This window comes from Phalacrocorax carbo, chromosome 16 (genome assembly GCF_963921805.1).
Source record: "Phalacrocorax carbo chromosome 16, bPhaCar2.1, whole genome shotgun sequence".
Lineage (NCBI taxonomy): Eukaryota > Metazoa > Chordata > Aves > Suliformes > Phalacrocoracidae > Phalacrocorax > Phalacrocorax carbo.
Window position 1 is genome coordinate 9053154 of NC_087528.1, and position 26599 is coordinate 9079752.

At 46.2% G+C, this 26599-nt stretch overlaps 1 protein-coding gene across 6 annotated transcripts in view; it reads left to right on the forward strand.

Moving 5' to 3' along the window:
- TBC1D16 (TBC1 domain family member 16) overlaps positions 1 to 25851 on the forward strand; it is a 32961-nt gene extending 7110 nt beyond the window's left edge. For 4 of the 6 annotated variants that reach the window (XM_064466982.1, XM_064466980.1, XM_064466981.1 and 1 more), the window contains exons 2-12: positions 12 to 247; positions 1285 to 1906; positions 15633 to 15830; positions 16674 to 16821; positions 17878 to 18045; positions 18736 to 18884; positions 19675 to 19809; positions 20931 to 21117; positions 22252 to 22431; positions 22972 to 23118; positions 23635 to 25851. In XM_064466982.1, the coding sequence (XP_064323052.1) occupies positions 70 to 247; positions 1285 to 1906; positions 15633 to 15830; positions 16674 to 16821; positions 17878 to 18045; positions 18736 to 18884; positions 19675 to 19809; positions 20931 to 21117; positions 22252 to 22431; positions 22972 to 23118; positions 23635 to 23880 (2358 nt within the window). In that variant the 5' untranslated portion in view covers positions 12 to 69 and the 3' untranslated portion in view covers positions 23881 to 25851. Of the gene's footprint in view, positions 1 to 11; positions 248 to 1284; positions 1907 to 10098; positions 10181 to 15632; positions 15831 to 16673; positions 16822 to 17877; positions 18046 to 18735; positions 18885 to 19674; positions 19810 to 20930; positions 21118 to 22251; positions 22432 to 22971; positions 23119 to 23634 lie in introns of those variants that run through there. The other 2 variants (XM_064466985.1, XM_064466986.1) reach the window with 2 other exon arrangements.
- The last annotated feature ends 748 nt before the right edge of the window (positions 25852 to 26599 follow it).

The window sequence follows — 26599 nt, forward strand, 5'->3', positions numbered from 1 at the left end:
CTTTTTGGCAGATCTTCTGAATTTGGCTCCTGATTAAAGCTGACAGATAATGGAAACATTTCCTTGGCGATGTCTCTGGGGCGACTCCTCCGACGTGCCTCTTCAAAAGCTTCAGACCTCCTGACCTTGAATCCTGGTGGTGGCAGCAGTTCATCTTCCATACTTGATGGGGAGATTATCTACTCTAAGAACAATGTCTGTGTCCATCCACCTGAGCTGCTACAAGGCATCGGGGAGCATCATCCAGGTGATAGGGTGTTGCAGACACTGCTCACTCATATTTTTTCTCTCTCCTGGGGGGGGTGGTGTGTATCAAATTCTACATCTTGGGCTCTAAAGAACGAAGAGGTACCAGCAGGGGACAGAGCAAGGCAGTCTTATGGAAGACTAAGGAAAGCCACCCACAAGCTGATCCATCAGCTCTTATTTTAGTAGGAAAATTGATGATGTTTCTGTTTTCTGGTCTAGCATGGATTTACCTGTTTCAGTAAGTCCTTTCGTATCGCCAGAAGATGGACAGTTGCCACCTGAGGACAGCAACTTCTGTTGCTCTTTGAAATATGTGCAATATTCAGGAAAGCCAAGTATCATCTTGTAACTGTCATTGCTAGAGTGGCCTCAACAACCATTGGTAAAGGGAAAGGAAGGAAAACCTGATTGTGGCTGCATGCACTGGAGTAGGAAATGAAGATAAATACTGCCCTGTGCCTTTATTCCCATCTGTTACTGCGCTCTTTCATGTTTTCATCAAAGCAAGCCGCGGCTACTGGCTTAGCTTCACAAAACCGATTATTCTGTGAACATTGACCCACACTTCCCTTTTTGTGTGTTTGACTCTTTTTTTTCTACTGGCTTTCCATGAACATTGTAGCCCTTTAGCTACACTAAGGTAAATATTCTTGAGAAAGAAATGTTTAGCTGGCACTTGAAATTGTTTAATTAACAAACAGTAAAGTTTTTCATGTGGCAACATATTTCAGCATTTATTCTTGATTAGTAATCCATCCAGGAAGTTTAAGTAATTGTATGTCATTTCTCTGTCCACTTGGGCCAGAGGGAATTCAGACTATTCAAAAGCTGTATGCGGACTTGAAATTATTTGTAAATACTGAATAACACCAAGCACTCCACCATTTATTTGGCAGAACTCTCTCCTGGTAAATAAAAGGGTTTGTTTTGCCGATGTGTAATGGTGGTGAAGTGGGGGGAGGTGGGGCTGGGCAGATTTCAGGCTTACGCTGTTTCCTAAGTGTCACAACTGATTGCTTCTTTGCTCTCTCAAAGGCTATTTGTGCTTGTACATGGAGAAGGATGAGCTGCTCGGAACCACGCTTATCCTTGCCTGGGTGCCAAACTCCCGCATTCAGAGGCAGGATGAAGAAGCCCTGCGCTATATCACTCCTGAGAGCTCCCCTGTCCGTAAAGCTCCCCGCAAACGCGGCCGCCACACTCAGGGTTTCGGCATTGTCCGTCAGGCTTCCCCCACTGAGCAGAGAGGAGCAGTGATCCTGAAAGGAGAAGACATCTTGACTGTGTCACAGCTTGTGAAAGATGTGGTTTACATCAGCTCCCCCTCTTCAGAAGGGGAGAAGTGCTGCCCCGCGGCAGACGGTGCCCACCAGTCCCCCCAGCCTGCCCGCAGTGACTCAGGAATCCTATCAACAATCAGTTCTCAGGAGGAACAGAACAGGTCGGAGCTGTCAGTGGAGGGGACAGAGGAAGGTCTGGACTGCAGACCAGAGCCAGGGGAGGATGAGGGCTCCTTGGAGCTGTCTGCTGATGACGTGAGCAGGGACAGTACTTTTGACTCTGATTCTGATGCCTTCTCTTCCCCCTTCTGCCTCTCTCCCATTAGTGAAGCCCTTGGGAAAAGCAGTAGCTCTATGTTTCTGGATAATGAAAGCAGGTGAGTGCATCCTTTTCTCCAGTTTCTGGGCAAGTAGCTGGTTGCTGAACTTGGAGATGCTGAAGAAAACTGAGAAGCATCACAGTGGCATTGAGCTGAATATCCTGTCTTGCTTCAGACACCTGTGTAGTTTACAGGAAATTGTTTGTCGGCCAGTCCTGCTTCTGCTCAGTGAACCCTAGCCCTGAACATTCACAACTGTATAGGTACAGTCTTTCAGGTGAACTATCTTGAGCCCTGGAAGCAGCATTACTAAATTAAAAAGGTCCTTTGTTGGTTTAATGGGCTCTGCTGAGGAGATACGCTAGTTACTTCTTGTGGAGAGCCACATCAAAGTGTCTGTCTGACTTCCGCTGAGCCATGGGTGCCTCTGCAAGGCACCGCATTGACATGAAGTCTGCATGTGTGAGCTTGTTTTGCTGGTGTTCAGAATGTGGTCCCACTTAAGACATATAAATATTAATTTTTACATGTCTAACCTAGATATTTTAGTCAACACTGGTATATCTAAATGTCAACGCTTCTCAATGGCATCTGCAGTAAACTTTACACAGGGGAAAGAGGGCACGTTGGCAAGAGAATAAGGAGCAGTAGGATACCTGTGTCACTTACTGTTTTGATACGCAACGTTTCTGGCTTTCTGGTCTGTTTTCTGTGTGGTGAAACACTCATTTCTATCTTGGGGAGGAGGATGGGCGTGCTGTGTTCATGAAGCACTGTGGGACTGATTTTAAGGATATAGATCAACTTTGAAACTACGCCTGAAATTAAGAAAAACTAGTTCTCCTTTGTGCATGTCAGTAATGTACAGTCTGCGTTAAGACTTGACATTTGAAGAGATTTTGCCTCTTTATTTTATGGGCTAATCTCAAGCCCAGAGAATGCCAGTAAGAGCGAGGTTTATGAAGGAGGTGTTCTAATTGATTCAGCTCTCTCTGGATATTTTAAAACACTTCAGTGCTGTGATCTCAGACTTTGTATCAGCTTTGTATTTGATATGTGTCCTAGCAGTATACTTCTAATTAACTGTGAACCCACAGGGTTTTCTGGGCTTGAGCTCTGCAGCAGCTGGGTGGGCAGCAGTTTGAGCAGCACCTCGGCCCATCCCATCCCATCCCATCCCACTGCAACTCTCCTCTGGCTGCAGAGGGGCATTGCAAAGCAGCTGCAGGGTGTGCAGGGTGGGCTTTTATGTTGAACAACATCTGTTTGACAGTGTCCCTTTTAGCTCTCCAAATACGATGCCTGACAGGTTTTTTTGACAACCGTTAACAGGAATGTAGATGGCTTTGGAAACTGCATAAATGTCATGAAACACACCCTGAAAAAAATTTACAGGGAGGCATTTGCATGATTAAATATAATTCCTAATAACTTACTTTATTTTGTTGGTTCCTAGGCTTTTGTCCCATTGAGACTGTGTTCTAGGACTGGGCTGCTGCTGGGGGTTGAAACTTTAGCTGAAACACTTTGAGAGAATGTGGAATTGGTTTAGAAATTTCTTGGCCTTGACTTAAACAGAAAACCCCCAAATCCACTGCAACCAAACCTCTGTTTGTTTAAGGTGTGTAAAACGTTTTTTCTCCTCGAAGCAGCACTGACTATCTGTGTGTTTGACCTGTCTGTGTCGCTCTGAAAATACTGAAGTTATGGGGGTTGGGGGAGGGTGTTAAGCATTTTTTGCAAATAAAGCATACTTAAAGTGCTTCTGTGAACATTTCTGTGTTTCAACAGTAAGATTCTTAAAGGAAAAACGTTCCTGACTTTCAGTGTGTGTGTGGAAGCCGTGGCCTCAGCTGTGGCCCAGTTCATCCACACACCCTGAGTAAGGGGTCTTTATTCCTGCTGTAGCGGTTAGAAGTGGAAGTAGTGAGGGACACATTCAGAATTATGTCCTAACTGCTGAAAACCAGGAGCCTGAATTCATCCTGGGGAAATCCCAGTCCTTGGGCTGGGCCACAAGGCCATGTGCTGTCCAAGGCGTGCCGCAGTGTCAGAGAGCTTTTGCACCCGACAGCGTGCGCGGGGAGGGGAGCTGGTGCAGGAGGATACCGGCGCAGTGCTTGGGGGCACAGCAAGTGGGCAAGGAGTGCTGTGGTTTAACTGTTTTGCAATGCTTACACTCTGAGCTGCTAATAGTGTCAGGGAAGGAAGGAAATACAGTTTATTGCATCTTCGCTACCTTGGCTGTGAATTCATACAGCATTTCCCTGTTGTTTCGCAGCGTGGCTCGGGCGAGCCCTCTGCCGGCTTTCCTTGCATGCTGCCGGAGTCCTGACAGCTCCGGCAACGCAGAGGCTGGCTTTGCAAACACAGTGCTCATAGTCCTCGTAGACTTTTTTTCTTTTCTCTTTTTTTTTTTAACTCCTCTGGCACCAGTCTGGAAGCCTTGTACAGTGCATGCAGCACTCATAATTTGCAGCAGATTAATAAAACAGACCTTTCATTGTTTGGGACTTCAGACTTGAAAGGCTTTTGTCCAGTGTGTCCATTTTTTATGCCAATTTGTTCTTCCCCATAGAGCCCCCTTGCATGATATCTGCAGGATCTTATGAACTGTTTGAATTAGAGATTTTGCATAGAATACTTTGCAAAAGTCTTGTCAAAAAGCATTCTCATATTCCCTGCGTTAATCCCAGCGTTTTTGCGGGGTGGGGGATGCTGTTTCAGAAGTCACTGCAAGCATGAGAACAGCTTCCTTGTTTCTTAAGAGGGGTTTTTTTGAGTGGGTTTTTTTTTTCCTGCTGGCTGCTTCCCATCTGAGCGAGAATTGGAGTGCGAACAAAGTTTGTGCTGCTGGCAGATTGTTTCAACTCCTTTCCCTCCCTACCCCCCGGTCACCACCTCCTCCCCGCAAAGAGGAACGAATGTTTCTGGTTATTTCCCTCTGCATTGGGGAGCTGTTGTAAAGAGAACTCTGCTTTTCCCCATGATTGTTTCAGAAGCTGAAGCAATGTGTTGCATGTGTGTTTCAGTCCAGCCATCTTTCTTGCCGCACAATTAGGTATTGTCAGAAATGGAAAAATGTGACATTGTGAAAGAATTAGGCTGTACATGTAGACTTGGATCAGATAAGATCAGGGTGGGCAACTTACATGGCTCAGCATGCTGCTTGCCAAAATATCCATATGACCAGGAGCTACCAGTGCCATATGCCTCTTGGAGCATCCTCTGAGAAGGTGGCCGGGCCTCCTGGGCAGAAGGGAGCCAACAAACACATACTGCTGCGTGCAGGACAGGGAGAGGGAGGAAGAAGGGAGGTAGGCTTGGAAGTGTTTGGGTTGCACAACCAGTCAGTCATTTTAAATCAACAGCTCGCCTTGTAGAACATAAGGAAATAAAAACATATCCATTGTTTTTTGTTTTTTTTTCCCTCTTTGCTTCTCAGTTTGACAGGCTGCCAGGGATCCCATGCAGCGATCGATGCTTTCCTCCCATTTACACAATTCCTCAGGCTAGGAGCTATGGGAGTGTCCCATCACCAGTGTACACATCCTTGCTTCTCTTTTTAGATGAGCCTGGCACTTCTTCTGCATAGTGCACTCATCTCTCATGGAAAGGTGGCTTTACTTGCTTGGGTTTTGTGTCCTTGTTAACTTTGGGGGCTCTTATCTGCTCATAGTACGTGGTTGCTGCAGGGAGGTAGTGAATGTGGTAAATGCTTGTATTGATAGTGGCTTTGTGATTGACTGCATTAATGTAGGAAAGGTGGGATACTGGAAATAAAATCATTCCATTCTGTTCCTTTTCTCCCATGCCACCGTTGTTTGCTGTCTCTCAGGAAGCATTTGCATTGTGCTCTGAAGGGCACTAATTCAGGACAACTGTACTCTATACCCAGCTTTGGCTTGTTGCCGCCCTGCTAAATTACTCAGCTTCCATTTTCCCCATCAGTAAAGTGAAACTAAAAGCCTTTTGTTACATCCTAGGTACCAAATAGCATCTGACACCTATAAAATGTCTTTCAACCAGTGCTTCTGAAGTTATTTTAATTGACCATGATATCAGATCTATACCAATCGGTTGCAGAAGTACTTAGTGCTCTCTAAGTGGGGTTGTTGGGGTTTTTTATGCTGTGCCAGAGTGATCCCTAGCAATGGGTGGTACGGCTGCTAAAGGCTTTTCACTTGGGTAATAAACTGCAGTTGCTGTTACCTGACGAGCGCCATATAAAAATGCTGAAGAGGGCAAATAAACGCTGGCATTGGTTCCTTCACTAACTTCAGGTTGGGATGTTGGTCGATACAGTCAGCATTTGGACTGAGAAGCCTCAGTGGTAGAATTGTATGAGTGGAGCTTGGGGCAACATCTGGCCAGAGGTTGGAGCTCTGCGAACAGCCCCACAGGTGATGGAATAGACGCCAGCTCACACTTTCACAGCAGTTACTTTGAAGGACAAGCAGAAGTGATGCAACCAATGTGGTCATAGATATCAATACAAGATGGAAATATCTTTCATAAGAAGGTGACAATTTTAGCAACCAGTAATAAAAATAATGAAACATTTTCATAATGGAGCTAAATGATGCTACAGTTGTCATGTTCTTTAGCAGACGTGAATTCACACAACAGAACTATTACAGATGGTCTAGGCGAAGCACACAACACAAGGAAAAACTCCTTTGGCATCATGGTTGATGCAATTTTTACAGATGTGTTGCACATCCTGTTGTTAAGCCTCTTCCCAGGGAGCTAATCAGTAAATTACCTTCTCAGGAGGGAGCGGAGGCGCAGTGTTATGGAGGGTGGCAGCAGCTGCAGGAGCGGGTGGTAACAGAGCGTACGGTGTTGCATCATGTTGTTTTGGCAGCTTACCTGAAAGGCTTAGTGCTGTTCGGACCTCTGCAGAATAAACAGGAGGCAAAATTATAGGGGAAATGAGCTGAAATTAGTGTGAACTGGCAGGAGCTCTGGAGTCATCAAGAGGCTGGGAATTCATTGCTGTTGTAACAGAGGTGATTATATTCTCAGAACCAGGGGAATTGGTCACAGACTTCCAAATCTCCTGTAACTTCTTGCAGCTTCTTGTGTCACGCTACCTTACTTTTTATGATTTCAGCCCTGGGGATGAGTGCACAGGGTGGCTCGCTGCTTCTGGTTCAGGCTCCAGTTGCCCACGACATTGCCTGAACTAGTGCGATTTATGATGTAAGAGACCAAAGCACCTAATTCCATTTGTACCCAAACCAATGCCCAGGAAAAAAAATATCCCGAAATACTTCTTCCATCAGGAGGACAGTTCTTTTTCCTTCTCTCTGAGTTGTGGGGTTGATGTAAACTTGATCTAAGGCAGTGCTTCCAGGTGGTCTGCACAGAGCTGGGTACCGGGAAGAGGAGCTGCCCTCAGCTGTTCACTGTCAGCAGTGCTGGGTAATCAATTAAAGTTTTTACCAGCTGCAAAGCTGAGAAGGTTGGACAGATCCAAGAGACTGTGGAGGCATACGGCTCTATCTCGCTTTATATAAATATTTGAACAGCAAGAACATTAATTATAGCAGGTTTGTTTTTTCCCTCTGTTGGTTTGCTGCCAGATTTCTGTGGAAGAAAATAGTGACAGCTAACATGAGATCGGGAATTGCAGCTAGTGCGATCGTGAAGCTATTTGTACAGGATTTCAGGGGAGGGATAGTCAGTGACGAGAGCAGGTGATGCCTAAGAAAGAGATCCCACAGCCACACAAACAGGAGTGATGGAGGAAGAGAGAGGAACTGTTTTGCCTCCTGCCCACACCCCCCACGTTTGTGGGGCACCAGGCATTGTTGGGGTTCACTTATGAGGATGGGGATGCTCTAAACTCCCACTTTGGATGCGGCTCCACTCTCAGAGCCCCTGTGGAAAGGGACCATGGGGTGAGCAGGGGACTAGGCTGTGGCCGGGCTCTGTCCCCCCTGGCTCGGCACCCCCAGCCCTGCTGCCCACCCACCCTTTGGCAGAGCAGCCGTTCTCCTCCCAGCTGGTGAAGCTGAGGGCCTGTCTCCTTCCCAGCCCCATTCTGCCTCGGGAGAGCCGCGTTGGGGAGCACTTTGCCCAAGAGTGCAGGTCCAGTGCTGCAGCACCCCCTGTGCACCCCTCTGAGGGGCAGTGGCTCTGTACCAGTGTAACTGGTGTAACTGCAATGACACAGAATTATTTACAGAAGATTACAGTGTGGGCTTGTAGTAGAGAAATAAAGAATTTCTAAGGGAGCGCAGGGCTCCTCTTCCTGAGTGGGCAGTGGGTTTGTATGGAAAGCTGGCGTTACAGACCAGTCTAACTGCAAGAGCCGGGAGATCTGGTAGGCAGGAGCAGAGTAAAATACAACAGTGGCTGTTTTTTTCCGGAAGGCATTGCAATAAAGTGCCTTTTCCCAGGATATTCTTGTATTTCTTCTGTTACTTCTTTATACAATCGTAACGCCCAGAAATCCTAATTGAGTGTGGAGATAAATGGTGCTGGCAGGTGTCCATAGCTTTGTGAGGGAAGAATTGCATTAACCGGATCAAAATAAAGAGCACGTCCCCTCTAAAAGTACAACAGTATATGCAAATAAATCTGCATAGTCTCTGTCTTCTTGGCTCAGTCCTCGCAATTATAACAGCATTAAGCATTTACAATAACTCTGAAACATGCTTTTAGTCAGCTCTCCTTTTTCCTCTCCCTTTTCTGCTACTTGAAGAAAGCTCTCCCCTTGGGAAATCCGCATTGTATTGTGGAAACAGTGAAATTCTCTCTGGGTGGTGTTGGCTCTGCTAATACTGGGTCAGCAGCAGTGCAGAGTCCGGGGAGTTGGTTAACTTTGTCTGTCAGTAAAAAGTCCCCCTGAAATTCCCAGTTCATTGCTTAGAGCTGAGAATATAAGAACAAAGGTAATCTTCAGGGCTTTCAAGGGACCGGGGTTTTGAAGGCTTTATTGTAATTAGCATAATTAGTGCGGAATTTTATTTTTGCATGGATAGCACTGAAAGAAAAAAGCAAAATAATCCATTGATTTTAAATATAAAATAAACACTGGTAAGAAAGGTCCCCTTTTCCCGTCTGGAATAGGCTGAAAGGCAAACATTCTTTTGCAGGCTTTGCTGAGAAATCACTTTTTCCATCTAAGGAATTTTTTTTTTAAGTGTTGCATTTCGATTGATTTATTAATGAGCTAAAGCCTAGGCATGAGGTGCCCCTTCTCTGTATGGATTGTAAAAATCTGCCATTCAGCTTTTGGAATATTTTCCTTCCTTAAAATGAAGGTAACATTTGCATCATTGAGCAGCATACGCTCGGGTCTAAATGATTTGTTGTGTTTGGCTTCTCAGGAGCTGTGTGTATTTTATTCATAAGCATCGAACTGCTAATTCTGCCCCCGCTACCTCACTGCAACAAGAAGTCACAGAGAAAAACCTTGCGTGGGTTTTCCCTGAGTAGCCTGCACCTGTCTGGAAGTTTCATCTGTGAAAAGCAGATTGCTTGTCTTTTAACTGAAGGTATGCGTGTATCACATTCCAGACTTCAGTTGGGGAAAAGAGATTAAAACATACGTTAATTCGCTACAAACTTCTGAATTTTTTTTCCTCTCCTTCCCATTTACATTCAAAATAATTAACTCAAGATTTCTTATTTTATTTTGTTTTCTTTTTGGTTTCATTTACAGCAGTTGGGGGGAACCCTTCAGAAGTAAGCAGGGCTGTTTCTGTAATGCCCCCTCTTGCTGGCTAAAATCGCTCGGCTTCCCTTCAGGCCACGAGGACTTGGAGGAATGAATTAGGACAACAAAGCCCCCAGTGTAGTGAGGCTTCTCGCTCAGCTGCCACCCTCCTCGGCGGAGCGGGGCAGGAAGGCAGCACCCAGCACCGCTGCAGAGGTGGGTCGTCCCGGGGCACCGGCCACTCCACCGCACAGGTTGCTTTCATCCGAGAACGGACGGTGAACAGCAGCAGAGGAGGACGTTGTATGTTCTACCTGCGCTGGGCGGTGGTGTGTGCTCTGGCAAGGCAATCGGGGTGCTGTAAAAGCGGATTGCAATAGCCCCATAAAGCATAACAAATTGTTTTGATCTTTATTTCTCAAGGACAAACCAATTACGCCTATCAGAAGGCAAAGCTGCATAATCGGGTTTCTTTGAGTCCCTTGTTTTGTTGTGTTAAAATGTTTTATTTGTCGGGGTTGTGTTCGCAGAGTTGATGTTAATTCAGAGCCCTGTCCCTGAGTGTGAACTTGCTGTTACAGTCCAAGGTCAGAGGGGTAGTGTAGAAGTTGCTGCCGTGCCCGCAGCATGTGCCCGTGAGGTGGCCAACATGTAGACGGCTGGTAACTACAAACCTTCTGCTCTTTTCCTGTACTGGGGGGGAGGGAGGGAATCCAACATTTTTAAGAGGTAAACAGCTTGTTCTTTGAATATCGTTAATAACATTAACAATACAAAGGGTGAGTAACAAAAATACACTGACTTTTAGAAGCGCTGTTGAATCTGCTTCCTGGTGCTGAGCATGAAAGGATACAATTATTTTTCATAACCTTTTATTTTCCCTTTACGACAAGCTAAGCAAAGCAAGTTTGTCAGAGGCAGAGTGCTCCTAATTTGGTCTCCAGTGACCTCTGCAGCCGTGATTGGCAGTCTGATGTCAGGAAGGAACTTGTGCCTGTGAGATAGAAATGAGCAGAACAAATGCCGTAGGACAGCTTGGGTTCCCTGGAGGACGCAGGCTAAAAAAGGTGAAAGAAGTGCAATTACGGGAGGTTTTCAGCACAGAAAGTTAATTAGCTACTAAATAGCATTTAGTGCAGTTCAACGTGGGGAAATTTATGTTTTGAAAGCAAACAGATCAATGGAAAGCCTGTGGAACAAGGTTTTGGAAAGTCCATGTTGACATTCGTGTACTTTGTACTGTGAAGTCCTGGGCAGTTGTTCACAGGTTTCCCTAACAAATAGGAAAAATTGTTAGATTTGTTTCCACGCGTGTTTGCAGACGTATAGATGCGCTTCCACATGAGGATGTTTTGACATTTAATTTCAGAGATTCTGGGTAGGCTTTCATCCAGACCATCTAACACCTTTTTCTCTATTCACTGAGGTCAGTGTAAATTAATTCTGTTCGGGCTCTCTGAGGCAAAGGAACTTCAAGTTCCAAATATTTTCAGCCGAAGGGTGAATTTAACACCATTCTTAACCTAGTTACTCGTCTGTGCTGATCAGATGCAAGTAGCTGGTGCGAGTGCAGCGTTTCAGTCAATGTCCGGCCCTGCGTGGCCACGCTCCTCTGGAAGCTGGTGCCATCCCGCCCTGTCCGTCCAGTCCCCCTCTGCAGTGTGACTCGGAACGACCAGAAATATTTTGACAAATTTTTTTTAACCCCAAATGACCGATCTGTTTTGTTTTGCATGTCTTTTATATGTCGCTGAAGTCAGCATGTTTCACAACTCATTATGTATGTATATTGTCAAGGACACTTTTTAATTGGAACAATAGATTTGGGTTCCAGCTGCCTGGTATTACCTCACTTTGTACAGTCGCTACACTAAATTTTTAGGCGTTTCAGAATAGCTTTGAACTTTTATTGATGGAATATTTATTTGAAGCTATCCGTCTCAGACATTTTAGGCAGCTGATGCTGCCATGAGCTGTTTCACCTTGCTGGAAAGAAAAAGGAACCTAGAAGGTCAGTGCCTGTGGGGAATATGGAGAAACAGAGAAATGCTAACCCCTGGGGAGGAAAAGGGGCATGTAATTTCCATTACATGGACACTCATACATTATGATGATACTTATTGTCTGTAAATGATGCTTCACAAGCCAGCGTGCAGGAATAGCCCAGGCTGTAAGCAAAGCTGTTATCAGCGAAGGTGTGCTTTAGTACAGTGGTGATGGAGAGCCAACTGAGGAGGGTTTGGCTCTTGCAAGAGGCTCTCTGGGAATCAGGTGGTGCACGCTGACAGCTTTGGTAACTGCCTCATCACAGCTATAATCTTCAGCCCCTTTCCCTCTTATAATTACATTTGTCACATCGTGTCATAAAATGAGTTATTAGATCGTTGTTGCTGAAATAGTCTTCCCATGTAATTGGTGCAGGTCTCTGCCCTGGCTCTATAACAGAAATAATAATTGGTTTTATCTCTCTTTATGCTGTAGGTGTGTACAAATGCTTTGACCAAACAGTAAGTCAGGTCCCTTACCACATTACTGCACGTCGAAAGTCTCACTTGCTGAGTGTGGCTGACCTCGGATCAGGCGTGCGAGAGAGTTCCCGTGCGGTGGGAGGAGGATGGTAGCTGCCTTATGCAAGCGCTTGCTTTCTTAGTGGCTGCAAAAGCTCAGGGAATGTAGATATGGTTGATTGCTGTAGTTGATTGTTGAGTGGAGAAAATACATCACCGCCTGGTCTTGCTCACCAGGAAGAATGAGATGCATTTTGAGACAAAAGAATAATGAGACTTTAGCGAGGGGAAAAGACTTAAGTGGAATCATGAATATGTCAATGGGTTTCCTGCCTCAGGTTTTGCTAATCCTCCTTATTTTGTTTTTCCCTGTCCCTTTTATTCCCATGGACCATCGCACTTGTCCTCCTGTTTTGCTAAGCAGTGCTGTGTACTAGCTGAGCTCTGCTTTTTCGGGATCCTGCAACCTGAAGTCTCTCTGGAATGTTCTTCCAGCTATTTCCCTTGCAGTGCTTCAGCTCCCTGCTTTTGCAGGGCACTCGAGTATAAATTCCTCATCTAACAGATATAATAGTCTGACAAACAATAAATTGGAGAATTATTCCCTTGCATGTGCATATCTTGTGTGCCTAGTTAGAGGACTCCCCAAAATCCATGAAATTAGCATTGATCATACTACTTGTTGTTAGGTAAGTGCAGGATGATCTCAAAATTATTTTTAAAAGTAGTCCAATAGATTAGAATAATTTCAATTATTTTCAATCAACATACACAGGAAAAAGTAATTTTAAACACAGTGAGTTTTTTTCCTTAATTTCCACAGTGACTAAGAATGCACCAATGTATGAGGTGGTACACGCTCTGCGTCTGTCCTATGTATGAACGTATGTGTTATCAACCTCTCTGAAGGACATGGGGTGCACAGATGTCTCTCTCAGATTTCATCTTCTGCATCAGTGAAGACATTGGAATTTTCCTGGGCTTCACTCTGAGGCACCGTGCTTACACTCACAAGCTTTTTGCTGTCCAGAAAGGGTAAATCCGCTTACACATATTGCTTCAGTTCTCTTCTGTGTATGTTGGATGCGTGTACAAGCTTGTAACTAGTGGCTTAATGTGAACTGTAAACATCTGTCTTGAAGAAGCTTTTCTAGAAAATATAGCATTGCCAGCACCTTTGTGACTGGGCTCTCCAGCCTCTGAGTTTTTGGGTAGCTACTTGTGTATCTGGAGCAGATTTTGGTTACATAGCAAGTAACTGCAGCTGGCAGTCCCGGGACCAAAGCGAGCCTGCCCAACTGTACTGGTAACTATCGTTTCTCGGCAGTCATCTCTCTGCCATTGGTCATTTGAGATGATGCTCTTGAAGAATGGGCATGTTGGACTCTGTGACGAGGGAACTGCAGGGACAGTGATACAGCCAGTGTGTCTTCCAGCGCTTTGTCGTACTGACCAGTTCATCTTTGCAAGAGTTCTAGAAAATGGGTTGCCTCTGCTTAGTCTTTGACCTAGTTTGAGTCATCTCTTCCAGGAAAATCCTGTGTAACCAGCTGTGGCTGTTATGAAGTGTTGCTCCATAAATACCAGCTGCTTATAGCAAGCAGTCCAGCACAAGTGTCTTATACTAGGACTCCTGTTACTTCTGCATTAACGTGAGATACTGAATGCTGTAGGAAAGTGTTGTATTTTGCAGCTTTATCAGAAAGTAACGCTTAATTTCACAAAGGCCACTACAATTTTCATGGAAAAATTCATCAGGTGCAGGTGATAGTGTATAGCCGTGCTTGCGAGACTGGAAGTATCGTCTACCATAGAAAAACTGCTGTTGATCTTCTTTCAGTGAGTTTGGGTATGTTGTATGATCCCTGCTCACATGGCGATATTGCCATGTCACTTCTAAGACCTCAACCCCCGAACGGCTTGAATGTAAGTTTTGCTTTGATGCTCTCTTTCAGAAAAAAATGGAGCAGCAGAACTTTACGAACAGAGTAGTGAAGCCGCTCTTCTGGCCGAAAGTAAAACAGACTTCATCTCATCTACATAATGCTGCAGAGCTAGAGAAGGGGGCTCAGGGATTTATTTCCCGTGTGTGTGGGTGCTAAGGTTTTGAGTCATACATTTGAACTGGGGGGCTCACAGGGGCTTGGTTAAAAATTTAACCCACAACTAACTGGGATGTCCAGAGACCTGTCCATTGGAATGCAATGACCTGAACCATGGGTAGATGCTGCAAATAAGGCTCGTCCCTGTGGAAGAGGCACTGTAGCCAGGCTTGGAAAGCATACTGATGTGGTGTGCTGCAGATGCATGCTGAGTGTGTGATTTTCAGCGTTCAGTGCCTACATTGTTAGATAAGCGGATTAGAAAACATTGCATAAAGTGGCATTGCAGGGGGCTGTCTTTATACCTGCTACTTGCCTTGTTTTGCAAACCCTGATTTCACAGCGGAACCCATTCAGAGCTTGCGCTGAGATTGTTCATATGTATTGGCCTTTTTAAGAATCAAGGGGTCACAGTTTCAGATTCACTTAATTCTCAAAGTAGTGATATTTTTCTTTTGGGATCAGTGCTGGTGGTGGGCATGTGGGTTTTTTTAATCTCAACTCAGTTTACTCTTAAAGAAAAATATCTGGGATGCATGAGCTCCTAGCATATTGGAAACGGTTGGGTTCGCTTTCTCTACTTCGCAATGGGTTAAAGAGCTCATGTATAATTCCCCACTTCTTCACTCTCTGAAGTTTCAAGTTTGCAAGCGGAATCCATTGTCTGAAGTTTATACGCATGAATCCAGGCTTGCCAGGTCCACTTGTGAAGGTGTAATGAGAAACTCAAGTTCAGGGAAATACCTTTGGATCTTACTGGTCACTGAGGGAATTTGCCAGATGAGATCCCTAATCAATGCTGCTGTCTGAATGCGCTCACTCCTCCTGTCCCCGGCTGGGCGCAGAGCAGCTGAGCTGCATGCTGAGGAGGTTGCTTGAGCTGTGGGGCAAGAAGCCTCTTCCTTTGGAAGTTATTCACTGAGTGCCGCTGGAGCTGCTGAAGCAGCCTGTCAAGCACCTGTGCTTCTGCAGTCATGTTTTTTCAATGGCCCAATGTTTTCCATCCCAGGGGCTTATCAGTCCCAGAGGCATAATGGTTTGGAGGGGTCCTGCAGCTTGGGGCTCTGTGGTGTGGGCTGGAGGGCAGGCAGGTGCCTGCTGGACTGATGGGATCCCCAAACTGGTCTTTGTGCTGCAATGAAGGAGCAAGGGACGGGCCGTTCCTCGGATCAGTCTGGGTGTTCCCACTCTGGGCTTCTTAATTTTGCTTTCTCACAAGTCAGTGTTTTGAGGAGTGGTTTTCACTCTCCCCAGTTCTGTGTGGAATTTGGGATCAGACCAAAAATAGGATCATTTTTGGGGATGCTGGGAACTAAATTAAATTGAATAAAAACAATTTAGTCTCTTATGTGGGCTGTTGGTTATTGACTCAGACCTGCACTGAATTCCAATTTCAGAGCTCTGTTGAAGGATTTTTAACTTGGAGCATTTGTGGTTACTGCATGTAACTGCAGTCTTTGGCTGATGTCTTGCGGGGCTTTCTTCCTCCACGCTCTTGTCTGCAGGGACACATGTGACAATCGCATGACCTGCTCCACCAGCTCTGCCTCCAGCCTCGACACCAGTGCCCAGTTCCAGGAGAATAATGGGCAAACACAGAGCACCAGATGGGACGAACAGCAGAAAGTGTTTGCCCTAGAGCAGGTCTGTGGTGTCTTTAGAGTGGACCTGGGACAAATGAGATCCCTTCGCCTCTTCTTTAGGTAACGTATTATTGTGTGTGATATTTATGTGTGCTCTGGATCAGTGCGCATTGGGTCCTGGAGGCAGATGGCTTGTGCAGTCCTCCTTGGAAGTCTTCCCGTAATGGTTGTCTCCAGGAAAGCAAGTGTTAGCCTTCCCCAGAAGAGCCTCTAAATTACAGTATGGGACTGAAAGGATTTTTTTCCCTAGTAAGGTAAAGGTTGCTCTTAGCCGTCTTACCAAAAATGTTTAAAATAACCTGGATGTATGGAAAAATCTCTCTTTATCTATGGTACTTTCTCCCTTACCTGCCCCTCACCAGGGCTCCTCTAGGGTCTTGCTGCTCTTAGCCTCTTCAGTTATCTTTCAAATTATTACAAAAGTTATTGAAAACATTTTTACTCTCTCTTTTTTCTCTCACTCCCTGCTTCTTTATACAATGCTGGGTACAACCAAGTCAGGTCATCGCTAGGAGCTGACTTCGTGTGCTGCCTTAATGCTGCTGAGGCAGACTTTTTGGGTTTTTGTTCTCCAGGGAAGACTAAATTTAATTCCTTCACATGGTGAAAGGGTAAAAGTGTGCTGTTACCTGGCATGAATAGAGCTTCTTGGGGAAAGTGGTCACTATGGCCATGTCGTAGGACCATGGAATATCTCAAGTTGGAAGGGACCCTTATATGGATCATCGAGTCCCAAAGCTGTAAAATTACTTCGGCGCTCTGTTTTAAGGGACAACTTGATGCTACACTTCTTTGTAATTTGGTTTCCACTCTCTCTCATCTGATGTTCCCTCTTCTTGCTGGGCCCCTCATCATCCTGGGTAATAAGTGCAGGTTGTTCCCCCCCTTTGTTTTGTCCCACAGCGATGAGGCATGCACCTGTGGACAACTGGTTGTCGCAAGCAGGGAGAGCCAGTACAAGATCTTCCATTTTCACCATGGTGGCCTGGATAAACTGTCTGAGGTGTTTCAGCAATGGAAGTACTGCACGGAGACCCATCTCAAGGACCAGGTACCTGAGCAAGGCTCATGGGACAAAGAAGGTTTTTCCAGCAGATGTTTCACACTTCGGTTTTTAGCCAGGGGAGTGTGCTGGAGAAATGAAGCTGTGAGTTCATGTCACCAAGCCAGGCAGAAAGCTACAACACATTGGATGTTGTTTAGGATGCAACTGTAAGTCAGATGTGAGGTCTTTTGTACATGCTCATCCCCATCCATTCCTGTTCTACCTGTGGAATATGAGGGAAGATAATCCAGAAGACTTGCTTAGGTAGTTATTCTGTTAGACCCCACAGGTCAGCACTATGCTTTTGCTTTAGGCACATAGGTGGCTGGGAAATCTGCAGTGGTAGGTCTGAAATTCTGTCAGAGTCTTTCATCCATTTTGTGAAGCGTAGCACACTGCATTGGAAAATGTTTTGACAAGGCATCTTGCCATATTTTGTTCAATCTACATACAAATGTGATAAGAGCTCTTTAATTATCTGTTTAAGATACTGTATGTGCTTATTAGAAACAGTGATTTTTAAATTTCCATCCTTCCCACAGAGCCCCCTGCTGCTTTTCTTATTATGGTCGCATGGGCTCACTTTTTGCATTGAACAACCTTTGATTTTTAAATTAAATGTCAGCTGCAGTCTTGCACTGGGATCATGAGTGCCCTTAGAGAGCCTGGCAGTGCAGTTCCCTGCTTGCCTAACAGCAATCCCTTTGTATATGGCCAATCATATGTAATTTATTGCAGGCATTCCTGGCAGGGTGAAGTTTTGCTGTAAGCAGCATTAATTCAGTTTCAGGTCAGGGATAAGATTGGGGGAGGAATGGAAACAATTTTTTTTAAGACGAAACTGTTTTGTGGGACTCAGATTTTTAATTATTCTAATCACTCTTGCTATTGTAATGGTTGGAATTTAAAAAAAAAAAACTTCCCAAGTGCAGCGCCTCAGTGCTTAATCCTACACGAACCATGCAAAAAGGTTTTCCTGCTCTGAAAATTGTCAGGTTTCATACTCTGCTGCTATCTCTGGCTCCTACTTCCAGTTATTTTGGTTTGTTTTTCCCCGTTCAGCAGCTTACTGATGAGAAAACGTGTATGCAGTTCTCTATCCGCCGTCCCAAGCTGCCCTCCTCAGAAACCCACCCAGAGGAGAACGCATACAAACGTCTTGATGTATCTGCCTGGCTCCATCACCTGAATGAATCCGGACAGGTGGAAGAGGAGTACAAGCTGCAGAAGGTGAGAAGGCTGGCTGCTGCGGTTTTCTTTCCCTCCTACCACAGAGTGCAAATCCCCAGGTGGAAGCTGCAAGAGTTTGCTTTCATGCTGGGGACAAGAACTGGGCATTTGAGAGTATAAAGACTGGCATACAGTGCTTGGCTGGAGGTCTTGCTGGGACTGCAGAGGACTCTGCTACAGGCAGGATGGTAGAGCATCTCTGGGACCCAGGAGGGCAAGCTGTCCAGCTTCTGCTGCCAGTTGGAATCAGTAAACCAAAGTGTCCACTGCTAGATGTGTGTGCAAAATGCAGTGTGAGCAAATCGAAGAAAGAAAAATTGAGATTACTGGATGAAATAATGCAGAGCTTGCAGGGGACCACTGGGTCCAGGTCCTGAGAGAGAAGTTTGCAGTGAAATGCAGTGTCTCCAAGATTGGGGATTAAGCCGTGACATGAGAACGACACGTTAATCATAGAGCCTCTCCAGGGGGGGTTATTGACATTGAAATGAGTCCGATTTGTGTCTTGTCTGGGAATAGAAGGCCAGCACTTTCCCTCTAAACATGTGCAAATTGCAGGAGCTTGAATCAAGGCGTCACTTGTCAGGAAAGAACTGCAAAGCCACCAAAGCATAGTAGCAGGCAGTTTCTTGTTGCTGTTTTTGGGAATGTTAAAACTGTACCAGTCATAACTTTTGCTCCTTCTTCCAGGCCATTTTCTTTGGTGGGATTGATATTTCCATCCGTGGGGAGGTGTGGCCTTTTCTGCTGCACTACTACAGCTACGAGTCCACCTCTGAAGAGAGGGAGGCACTGAGACTGCAGAAGAGAAAAGAGTACTTTGAGATCCAGGAGAAAAGGTAATAGAACCAGCTTCATCCTCTGCTGCTCATATCTCCTCAGGCCTGACGTCGCAGTAGTACTGCTGGTGTACTGCTGGTGACGTGCAGAGTCTCTGCCTCCATCGCTTCAGGAGAAGCTGATTGGAGTAGAGAAGTGAGAGGGGTGGTAAAGGAGCTGTATCAGGCCCAGCTGACCTCCTGAGGGTCTGGAGCTAATACCATGTAGCTCAAATATTGTCTTACTTGGGGTCTTGATACAGGCTCGTCAGTACCACGTAGGGAAGCTTATCTCACAGGCAAGGCTACAAGCTTAGCATGCTTGGTTTAGAACACTGAAGGTGAAAATGGGATCTTACATTTCTTTATAAATATATCTGGTTGAAAAATAGGGAAGAAGGAATATCCAATGCAAGAACTGTATGTTAGAAACTAGATACGGGTACATTTAAGCCAGAGAGGGGCAGTAGTATTATTAATTAGGAGACAATCAAAAGAGAGTGGTGGGTTCTGGTGTGCCACCCACAAGGAGCAGTGGAGAGCAGAGTCCAACTGCTTCTGAAGTGGAGTTTATTGCAGAAAACACATCATATCATCCCATTTATAACTCAGGAGGCTCCTTCTAGTAATCTATTTGGTCAGAAAATCTGCTGTTCTGAACAGACCTGCTTGTCTGTTTTTCAGGTCTTGAGACACCTTTGTACAGGACTAGTTTTTCTCTGAAAACTAAAGCTGAAATAAGGCTTTTTGTTCCTTGTGACAATCGTATTCCTGTCTTAGCAATGCATTCCTGTTGCTGCTCAATTTTCAGGCTTTCGATGACTCCAGATGAACAGAAGGATTTTTGGCGTAAAGTACAGTTCACAGTAGATAAAGATGTTGTGAGGACTGACCGCAGCAACCAGTTCTTTCGAGGGCAGGACAACCCAAACGTGGAAACTATGAGGTGAAGTGTCTGGTTCTGGTGTCCCAACCAGCGTGTCCTACTGAATGTATAGAAAACTCGGTAAGCCCCCCCGGCCCAGGCTACCTAGGTCGCTGCCTTGGGAACACTGAAGAGCACCATGCTCTGGTACCAAGTGATGCAAAACCAAGGACTTCTTCCCCAGTGCTTTCACTGCTGCTTTAGCCATTTACTTCTTGATATAATAACCCTGTTCCCATCACCTGGCTTCCCTGCATACATAGGCACAGAAGAGGTGTGAGCATTTTGTGGCTGTGGGGGGGTCATGGGTGCTGCAGCAGGGTTGCGGGCACCTGCTTGGGTCTGTGCTTCTCCTGATGGGGTAGGGGACGAGCACAACAGAGTCTGCTTCATGGGTGTGTGACTTGTAAACGTGTGCCTACAAAACAGTTGGATTTTGTCTAACTGTATGGCTTGGAGCCTCATGCATGTATAGGCATCATCTCTCCCTTCCTGTGGGCCCTTCATTTCTGTCCTCTTAGTAATTTTAAATTGTCATTTTCTTTTTATATTTTGGTGTTTGTATATGCAAAACCTTCTCCTGGAGTTTATTTCACTGGACTGATGTTTGCAGCAGGGTTTATTGATACATGTTAAAGCACATTACAGGAGGGTTGTGTGTCATTGTACCTGAGATGAACCGTGTTGATTGTTCCTACTGCACTGCTCCCAGTGGGCTGGCTTGCAGTTGGAAAACAGAGCCTAAGGAGTTCTGTTCAAATCCATTGTCTTAGGCTGCTGCATGCTGTTCAGAGTTCTTGTCTATCCAGGGCCCCTTTGGATTAATGCAAAATGCTGTAATCCTGAAAAATGAGAGGTCCAGTTAGTTACCATGTAAGTGTATCTTTGTTATGCTTCTAGATACAGTTCTTCTAGGGAAAGTGATTCTGTGGGATGCAACATGCTCTACAGGTGCTCAAAAGTTCATGGGCCTCCAGGTGCAATTGCAAGTTAATAAATTAGATGGCAGGAGTGATCTGTTGCTCTTCTGCACTTCACCTCACTCAGCCTGGTGGGAGCTGGGGTAGAAGGGAAAGGGCGCTGCATTCAGCTGTGACATGCCCTCTCCATGTCTCACCTCTCCATTTGCATCTCTTCTCCAGGAGGATCTTGCTGAACTATGCAGTATTTAACCCAACAATTGGATACTCCCAGGGGATGTCCGACCTGGTTGCCCCACTCCTGGCAGAGGTCCTAGATGAGTCGGATACTTTCTGGTGCTTTGTAGGATTGATGCAGAACACAATCTTCATCAGCTCACCCCGGGATGATGATATGGAGAAACAGCTGGTGAGGCTGAACGCTGAGCTCCTATTATCCTTGTCTTCAGCTTCTCCTCTCCCTGGTCAAATTAGAAGAATGCCATAAAGCAGTTACCCGGGCTGTGGGGTTCCAGCATGCTAAATCACACTCCAAAGCCACAAAACACCTGATGGATAAAATTGATCCTGGGTGATTTGGGCACTCCAGAGGCAGTTATAGCCAGTAAATTGTCAGAGTAAAGTTACCTTGGCTATACTAAAGGGTCCTGAATCAAGGAATCTTTTATGATCAAATGTATTTAGGATGCTGCTTCCTTTGTCTTCCTAGTTTTCACAGGCAGTAAAGACTCACTGGTTTGGTTTTGTCCCGATTCTGGGGCATTTGGTCTGAATGACACAGAGGAGTTGATTGAGCTGGGTTTTTTTTTAAGGTGGTAGTATTTTTAATTTTTTTATTATTATTATCTCCAAATGAAAAGCCTTATATATGTAACAGAGTTTATTAAAATACGGAGAACTTGTTTAAAAATGGGAACTTTTTAGGTTTTAACTTGAGTGTCAATTGTTTTCTGGTTAAGACTGCGAAAAATATGTTCTAAACCTGAACAATCCTGTCCAAGTCAAGATGGCACCAATTTAAAGTGGTAAACTTGTGGTGGAAACCCCGTGGGAGGCCGCTGGTGAGGTGCAGTTAGTTAATGTACAGATTTATGCTCTGTAATGTGCCTGTATAGTCAGGCTTTCCAAAATCACTTCCATATTGCTTGGCCTCTACTGAAATGAAATATTGCCAGAGATAGCTATGTCGTTTCTTTTCTCTAGTTTTTAAGGCTCTAGCCGCTTTCCTCGGCTTGAATCTCTCCCCTTATTTCTTTTCACAAGGTAGCTGTCATGGGATTTTCTTTTCACCCTCCATCCTTCCTTGTGAAATAGCTGCTGTGGCCTATGAGCTCTGGCCTTTAATGATAGATCCAAGCGTGCTTCTGGCTATGCTGTAATAAACAGGCCATAAAGCTGGAGGTTTTTGTGAGAGAAGAGAACCGTGGCCAGCTCTGCGGGAGCCCTGGTCTGGCACGTGGTGGGGGCTCCCTGGGATGGTGAGTGAGGGTGGCGCGAGTCCTTGTGCTCGAGGCAGTGGCTCAGCTCAGAACATCTTTTCCAGATGTACCTGCGAGAGCTGCTACGGCTCATGCACCCACGCTTCTACCAGCACCTTTCTTCCTTGGGAGAGGATGGCCTGCAGATGCTTTTCTGTCACCGTTGGATCCTTCTCTGTTTTAAACGTGAATTTCCAGATGCTGAGGCTTTGCGCATGTGGGAAGCGTGCTGGGCTCACTATCAGGTTAGAGAGCTGGAGATGGGCACAGTGCATGCTGGGCGGCAGCGTGTCCTTTGCTGAATCCTCACCGTCTCAGCAAGCGTTGCAGAATTTCCTTAAAGGCTCTTAGTAGCAAAGTATCAAAAATAAGTAGGTGTAACAGAGGATCTGTAACTATCAAAGAGGTTTTTCTGTGTAGCAGGAAGGATGGACACCTGCCTCTCCTACCTGAGGATGTCCAGGCTTCAAAAGGAGGTTTTTCAGAAAGTGCTGAACATCCAGTTCTGAAGTTCAGACTTCTCTTACACAGCTGGAAAATGTCTTCCCAAAAATCACTAGTCTGCTTTGAAAGCTGTGGTCCAAACCTTGCTGCTGTGCTGCAAAGGCAAGAGACTTGGACCCAGGGGTGGTTCAGAATTCACAAATAACTCACTTTCTGAATACCACTAGGCAAAACTGGAAGGAGCACAAAATCCCTGCTAAGGACATGCTTGTGGAGGGTGGGGAGGTTAATCAGGCCTCTGCCTCCACCTGCTGTACTCCAGCCCCGTTTTCTCATTGCAGACTGACTATTTCCACCTCTTCATCTGTGTGGCCATCGTGGTGATTTATGGGGATGATGTCATTGAACAACAACTTGCCACTGACCAGATGCTGCTGCATTTTGGCAACCTGGCTATGCACATGAACGGAGAACTGGTACTCAGGAAGGTAAATGCCTGTGTGCTGATGTGGGCTGAGTCTCAGGTCCAAGAGTTGAGTCACAGCCTTGAGAAAATCAGGGGCTGATGCTTCATCTTCTGCATCTCCTGTATCCCCCTGCTTGTCTGGAGCCTGGGAGGGTGGGATGCTGCTGTTTGCCTGGAAACAAGTTTTGCAGAAATAAGAGGTAATTGTAGAGTGCTTAGGAGGTAACAGTATGGTTGGGATAGCCCTTGCACACACTGAGGGGGAATAGCAGACAGCGCTGTTTGTCATTGTGCCACAGTCCCCAGCCCATCTCAGGCTGGGAGTGGCTGCAGGCCGTGGGATGTGCTGCAGTGTGCGGCAGCTCCTGTGACCTGGCAGGGGCCCCAGTGCCTTGTTTAACCTTCAGGTTTGTGTTCAGGAGGGGTGCTCTTCTAAGGTAGCTAAACAGGAGGATGGGACAGGAGCCCACGGGCAACCTCTGCTACCCAGGTTTGTCCTCTGGTGAGGAGTGAATGACTTTCTCTCTCTCCCCTCTAGGCAAGGAGCCTGCTCTATCAGTTCCACCTGTTACCCCGCATCCCCTGCAGCCTGCATGACCTGTGCAAGCTGTGTGGGACAGGAATGTGGGACAGTGGCTTCATCCCCGCTGTGGAGTGCTCTGGCCATCACCCGGAGTCCGAGAGCTGTCCGTATGGGGGACTGGCGGAAGTGTCTTCTCCTAAACCAGGAAGCGAAGGCAAGAGAGGCTTGAAAACACGGGACGTCTTTGCCTTCCGAAAATAGCTGTAGAGGAACAGGGTGTGACAGCGGAAGAGGGAAGGGCAGGAAGGATGTTGAAGACATAAATGGAGGGATAGCTTGTCAAGACTCCTGAGAAGACTGAAAGGTGGACAATGGACGAGGAATGAAATCACTCTACAGGGAAAGCAAATTCCTGTGCACTGGTGGTAGAACCTGAACGAAATGCATCAAACCAGGAACAGTGTTTGCACGTGTTTGGATCTGATTTTGTTAGAAACATGAAGCTTTTCTAGGTCTTAACAAGGATTTTTTATTCTGCCTCTGGGATTGTACTGGTTAGCAACCAGAACATTGTTACTTGCTGATGAGAAATGAGAACATTCAAGAGAGCCAAGTACAACCAGCAGCATTTGTGGGTCAGGTGGAAGGAGCAGAGCTGTGGCAAGACCTCTCTGCATGTCCCTTCAGCCAGAGCATACAACACATACGAACTCTCTGCTTCAACCAAAATGTGTAGCTTAGTGGCTTCTCTCTAAAGCCATAAAGACCTTTTTAAACATAATCTGCCAAAAATAAAACTGCAGACTATTGGGATTGCAGGGGTCTGCTTTGTTGGCAAGGAAGAACTGGGCACCTAAAGGTCTTGTCTCTCACCTTTTTTTTATATGATATGCTGGCTGGCATGATTTTTTTCCATTTGTACAGAAAGTGTACAGCCACAGGTCTTAAAGCACTGCTTTTCTGTAGTCAGGGTATTTCACAGACACCTTTCAAAGTTTACTTCATGACATTACAGCAAAGCTGTTTCTTTATGCTGACGACTACAGACTTTAGATGCTTGTTTATGGAAGCCTGTTGTTTCCAGTATATTTCCCAATATGTTTCCTTTGGCTCGTCTCAGTTACTGAATATTTATTGTTGTTACCTGTCTTTGCCATAGGCTGTAGCACATACACTCCAAGTGGGCTGTTGGCTCTTCAGCTGGCGCCAGTAGCGCGCCCCCAAAGTGAAAATGAAACTTGATTTGTTGCAGTCATTTTTGCTGAGCTCTAAAAGGTTTCCCTTGAAGTGTTTTTGAAAGGACAGCATGTTTCTCCTCTTGTCTTCTATAAAATTTGCCAGCTGGAAGTAGAGCTGGAGCCTTGAGAGCAGCTGTGTTGCCAAATGTCCTTACCAAATTCAGTGGCATCCAAAGGTGTGTCCTGAGTCAGCGTTTGTGCCAAACGGAGCCGGGGGTGTAGTTTCCTTGTAGGAATGAAAAAGGAGACGAGGTGACAGTGGGCTGTGCCGGCCTTGCTGCATCCCTCTGCATGGCATATGAAGTCTTGCAGCCTTTCCTGGTTGTCTTGCTCCCTCTCACTTCAACCACACCGCTTCTCTTACACAACTGTGTCTTGGTCTGTCGGGGTGCGAAGTCCATGCTCACTTTTCAGCTTTGCCTAACAGGAGCGTTTGTCCCGTTAGGAGCACGCGTGGAAAACCCTGTACCCTCGTGCATAGTGCTGCAGTGGGCCCCTGCGTCTGACAAGCAGATTCCTCTAAAAATCTTGTTGCAAGGTCTTACACACAGCCTGTTGTGGAGCCTGTGTGCTGCGTGCCTGCTGGGAAGGGAGGCTGGCAGCTGGGATGCTTTATGTGACAGCAACACATACCGAGTCCACGCTGCGTTTGTAAGGGGAAGAAGACTTGACCCTATGCAGGCACCATGCCAAAGAGTGGCTGTTGTGTGGCCGAAGGACAGTTTGGCTCCTGATTTGTGTGCCTTTAATTCAGAGGATGAAAACCTTCCCCTTGATGAGAGCAACGGTGAAACCTACTGCAGTATCACACACCTTCAAAACAGCCCGGCTTTGAGAAGTACCGAGGCTGCGAGGCTGTATGTGCGTGCTGGGGTTGTAGGAGGTGACACCTCGCATAAGGGCTGGTAGCTGCTTCGCTGTGAAGCAGGGAGTTCTTTGAGATTTATGATGTTTCACTGAATAATAAAAGTTTGTGTGAGGTGTTTGTGTGGTACGTTGCTGTACAGGCTGGGTGCTGTATCTTGTAGTCGGGGGTCAGTGCTTGGCTAGGCACCGTCCCCACAGCTTGAGCCAGTCCTTTTGCAGCTGTACAAAGAGACGTGTTGGGTGCTGGGTCTGCATTGCTCTCCCCAGGCTCCGCTGATTTCAGCAGGGGGACGTGTGGTAGCGCTCAATATATTCACCTAGGTGCATGCTCTAAGTGTCGGTGTCTGAATTTGGGTCAGAAAAACCACATGTCAGAAAACACCAGAAGCATCTTCCTGCAGAGCGGTGTGGTGGCACTCGGGCAGGCGCCAGCTCCCCGTGGGGACAGCAGGAGCCAGGCACCACCTGCTGCCACCTGCCTCCTCGTGCGGGACGGGCATCACTGCGATGCCTTTGCACCACCGTGGCTCATCTGTCAGTGCCAAAGCAGCCGGGTGCCTCCCCGGGAGCGCTGCGTGAGGAGCAGCGGGTGTGTGGCAGCTCTGCCGGGCTCTGCGCACTGGGCACGGGGCGGGCAGACCCCTCCTTGGCTCACCGGCTGCTTGCAGCGGGCCGGGAGGCACCAGCAAACACCAACCAGAAAATCCGGAGCTGGTTTTGCTGCAGCAGTCGTTCCCAGCCAGTAAAAGACAATAGGAAGAGATGAAGTAGATAATTTTTAGCATTATTTTTCCACTATTAAAATGTCATTCAACAGTGTGGAAATCACTCAGGATTTGTGTAGTTAAAGACTCTGCTCTGTGGTTTTCCAACGC